At 38.1% G+C, this 4,406-nt stretch overlaps 2 protein-coding genes across 2 annotated transcripts in view; one reads left to right on the top strand and one right to left on the bottom strand.

Annotated features, from left to right (window-relative positions):
• The first annotated feature begins 1,508 nt into the window (after positions 1-1,508).
• thoc7 (THO complex 7) lies at positions 1,509-3,089 on the top strand. The gene is made up of 8 exons (XM_037679240.1): positions 1,509-1,571; positions 1,802-1,925; positions 2,044-2,171; positions 2,262-2,348; positions 2,490-2,547; positions 2,636-2,702; positions 2,787-2,856; positions 2,936-3,089. The coding sequence occupies exons 1-8, from the start codon at positions 1,553-1,555 to the stop codon at positions 2,995-2,997; spliced, it is 615 nt and encodes a 204-aa protein (XP_037535168.1). The 5' UTR covers positions 1,509-1,552; the 3' UTR covers positions 2,998-3,089.
• Positions 3,090-3,165: 76 nt separating this feature from the next.
• Positions 3,166-4,406, bottom strand: part of LOC119412136 (synaptoporin) — a 31,764-nt gene continuing 30,523 nt past the window's right edge. Inside the window, exon 7 of the mRNA XM_037679112.1 lies at positions 3,166-3,183. Within this exon, the coding sequence (XP_037535040.1) occupies positions 3,166-3,183 (18 nt within the window). The remainder of the gene's footprint in view (positions 3,184-4,406) is intronic.

Here is a 4,406-nt window from a genome sequence, read left to right as displayed (position 1 = left end):
AAAGAAAGAAAGAAAGAAAGAAAGAAAGAAAGAAAGAAAGAAAGAAATGAGCAATACCACTTTCAATCAGAGGGGGGCAGTAAAGCGCTAAACTCGGCCTAAACTTTATATCCAAAAGGAGGAAGAAAGAAAAGCAGTACTCGATATTTTATAAAACCAAGCTGGGAGAAGGAGAAGAACAAGACAAGAAGACAAGACAAGAAGCTTTGTATGGATAATAGACCAGAAAACAAAAGAAATGCAAATAGACAACTTAGACATCAGTCCAGTAGTACCAATACCACCCTGGATTCTTCCAAGTGCAACAGTTGACTTGACACTCATGGACAAGAAAAAGGACAGAAGATTTATTTTAACTCATACAGGACCACATCAGTAACTACTATAACTATATACAGATTTATACAGATGCATCAAAAACATCAGAGAGAGTAGGAGTGGCCTATATAATACCAGAATTCAACATAGAAGTAATAAGAATAATCAGAAATGACGTATCAGTATACACCGGGGAGATGTTGGCAGTATAATTGCAGTGCAATGGAAGACACAAGGCCATTAAAAACAATCATCTGTTCAGACATTCTATTAGAAATACAACAAACATTTTTCAGAATGCAAATGATGGGACTGACAGTAATTATTTTATGGGCACCAGCACATACAGGGATCAGAGGGAAGGAAGCAGCAGACAGGGCAGCAAAAGCAGCAACAAAAGATCAAGTCATCTTTACAATATCCATCAGTAAATCAGAAGTAAGAACCAAAAACTAAAGGGACAATGGCAAAAAACAATGGGAGGAAGAGCACAGAGGAAGATGGTACAGAGACAAGTTGGAGAAATGAGAACAGGAGGGGGGAACAGAAAGAGAAGAAAGAGTAATAACCAGATTAAGATTTGGGCATACCGGACTTAACCGCACATTATATAAGATTCATAAACACGATACAGGTCAATGTGAGCATTGTGGACAGGAGGAAACAATAGAGCATGTCATTTTGGTCTGTTAGAAATATGAACATCGCAGAAGACGGAACAATTAGAGTCAGAGTTTTTTATTGTCATTCGCACCTCATGTGGTACATGCGGTGGAGCGAAATTATGTACACAGGGTCCCAGTTACATCCAACAATAAAATGCAAAAGAAAAACAATGATAACATCCAAGATATGAACCAAGAAAAACATCAACCAAATATACACTAAGCACTCATAACATAAAAACATTACATCGAACATCAGCACAAACATGATTAGGAATTATTTATTAGGAAAAATCAAAGAAACATTTACTATAATAAATATATTACAAAAGGAAACGAGAAGTAAAAGTATTCAAATTATTACATATTTTTTTAGAAACACAAAATAAGAAAAGAGAACATATATCATAAACATGATTGCAGACATACAGTTTAGCTGATTTGATCCACACTTCGCACCAGTAGGTGGCGGTAATGAGCATCTTCCGTTGTTTGCCAACCGCCATTAAAAAAAATCACAATTAAGAAGAAGAAGAAGAAGAAGAAGAAGAAGAAGAAGACTCAACAATATGGGTGCTGTAACAGATGGTGAGTAACTAAACGATTTAATCATTTCAGCTAGTGTATTAGAGCAAAGTTTGTCCAAGCTTTCGGAACATTAGTACATATCGTTTTTTTCCTAAAAAAGTATTATTTACTTCAGATGCCGTCTTTTCTGAGCACAACTGTGCCCTCGTTAGCTAGCAGCTTAGCTAGCCGTGGAAGTGTCATTCAGGGTTTTCAACGTGTTTAAGGTGTTTCTGTCGCTCACACTGTAGATGAAGTTATACGAAAACGTCTTCTTATCGACGGTGACGGAGCTGGAGATGACCGCAGGATCAATTTACTGCTGAAAAGTTTCACCAAATGGTGCAACTCGCCTGCTGGGACGCCAGAGGAAGGGTAAATGAATGCATTTCTGTTGTGAAGCATCTGTTCGTTGTGATGAAACATGTATTGAAGTGCTGGATCTCAGTGAGACTAACCCGTATAAATAAAGGTTGAATGAACTTGTTTCTAGGTTCACTCAGTACCAGAGGATGCTGGGGACTCTGGCTCAGTGCGAGTTCTCCATGGGGAAGACTCTGACGGTTTACGACATGAATCTTCGCGAAATGGAAAATTATGAGAAGATATACTCTAACATAGGTAAAAACTGGATATAAAATATTTAAGGATTGTAGTTATGATTTTCATTAGTATTTGATGTTTTGTTTTGTTTCCCCCCCTACATTGCAGAACACAACATCAAGTCTGCACATGAGAAGATCACAGAATGCAAAAAAGAAATTCAGAGGGCAAAGAGAATACGAAAAAATCGCCAGGGTTGGTCTGTTTGTTACATTTTTAGGATGGGATATTTACTACAAGATTTCCTTGGTTTCATTTTAAATGATTTATCGGTAGTTTGTCAAGAATACGTAAAACATTTTGCATCATGTACTGATTCCTCCTATTCCTTTCCAGAATATGATGCTTTAGCTAAAGTGATCCAGAAGCATCCTGACCGACATGAAACACTCAAGTAAGTCAGCCTTGGTCTGTCGTAACATCTAAAGTTCATCTTTGGATTTTTTCTGATACACGTGTGCTCGTCTTTCTTTTGCCTACAGGCAGTTGGGGGCACTTGACAAAGAACTTCAACATCTTTCTCACATCAAAGAGAATGTGGATGCAAAGGTAAAACCAATATTCGATTGAAATATCAATTAAATTTCTTTGTCATCTTTGTTTTGCTGATACCATTTTTTTCATTCTGCTCAGTTGGAATTAAGGAAGAAGCAGTTCCATGTTCTTCTTACGACCATTCAGGAGCTACAGCAGACGCTAGAGAGTAAGTATTCTTCCTCAGTGGCGGTCAAGTTCTACAGAAAATGACAACTTGCTAATCGTATCATTGCTCTCTTTTCTAGATGATGAGAAGTTGGACAGTGATGACCACAGTCAGGAGAGTCCCATGGAGAGCAATGAATGAACCTGGAAAGGGCTTGACTGAAACAGATGGAGCTTCTAAAATGATATCAAGTTAAATAATTTCCTTTTTGTATGTATTTTTGAATAAAGTTGACCTCTTCAAGTATACCTGTCCTTGTAACTCATTTATTATAGTCTCCTAACCTATTTTTATATAAATAAATGATCGTTAACCCAAGTTGTCAAGCTGATAGAGATTCAGTAACAAGCTCACTGCATTTCGAACAGATCAGAGCAGAAGGAAATAATATTTAGCAAACACTGGTTTACATATATATATATATTCTGTGTTTTATTAGTCATTTTCTGCACTTATGAGTGATAAAAGAGGATATGTTTATGTTCGCTTCATTATTAAGAATACCATTTTACAAACTGGATTCCAAAAACGTTGGGCCACTAAACAAATTGTGAATAAAAACAATGTAATGATGTGAAGATGGCAAATGTCAATATTTTATTCGTAATATAGATGAAAGATCAAATGTTTAATCTGAGTAAATGTAACATTTTAAAGGAAAAATATTTTGATTCAAAATTTCACAGTGTCAACAAATGCCAAAAAAGTTGGGACAAGTAGCAATAAGTGGCTGGAAAAAGCATATAACGAACAGCTGGAAGACCAGTTAACACTAATTAGGTCAATTGACAACATGATTGGGTATAAAAAGAGCTTCTCAGAGTGTCAGTGTCTCTCAGAAGCCAAGATGGTAAGATGATCACCAATTCCACGATGGTGGAATTGGTGGCATCTGCCGTTGCCAGCTGAAACTCTACAGTGCAAAGAGGAAGCCATTTCTAAACAAGCTCAGACGTTTGCACTGGGCCAGGGGTCATTTAAAATGGAGTGTGGCAAAATGGAAGAATGTTCTGTGGTCAGATGAGTCACGATTTGAAGTTCTTTATGGAACACTGGGATGCCATGTCATCCAGACCAGAGAGGACAAGGATAGCCCAAGTTGTTATCAACGCTCTGTTCAGAAGCCTGCATCACTGATGGTATGGGGTTGCATGAGCGCTTGTGGCATGGGCAGCTTGCATGTCTGGAAAGGCACCATTAATGCAGAGAACTATGTTCAGGTTCTAGAACAACATATGCTCCCATCTAGACGTCATCTCTTTCAGGGAAGACCCTGCATTTTTTGACACGATAATGCCAGACCACATTCTGCAGCAATCACAACATCATGGCTACGTAGGAGAAGGATCCGGGTACTGAAATGGCCAGCCTGCAGTCCAGATCTTTCACCTATAGAGAACATTTGGTGCATCATAAAGAGGAAGGTGCGACAAAGAAGGCCCAAGACGATTGAACAGTTAGAGGCCTGTATTAGACATGAATGGGAGAGCATTCCTATTTCTAAACTTGAGAAACTGGTCTCCTCTGTCCCCAGACGTCTGTTGAGTGTT

Source organism: Nematolebias whitei, chromosome 7 (genome assembly GCF_014905685.2).
Source record: "Nematolebias whitei isolate Nwh7 chromosome 7, NemWhi1, whole genome shotgun sequence".
In the NCBI taxonomy this organism is placed as follows: Eukaryota; Metazoa; Chordata; class Actinopteri; order Cyprinodontiformes; family Rivulidae; genus Nematolebias; species Nematolebias whitei.
This window is presented reverse-complemented; position numbering and strand designations above follow the sequence as displayed.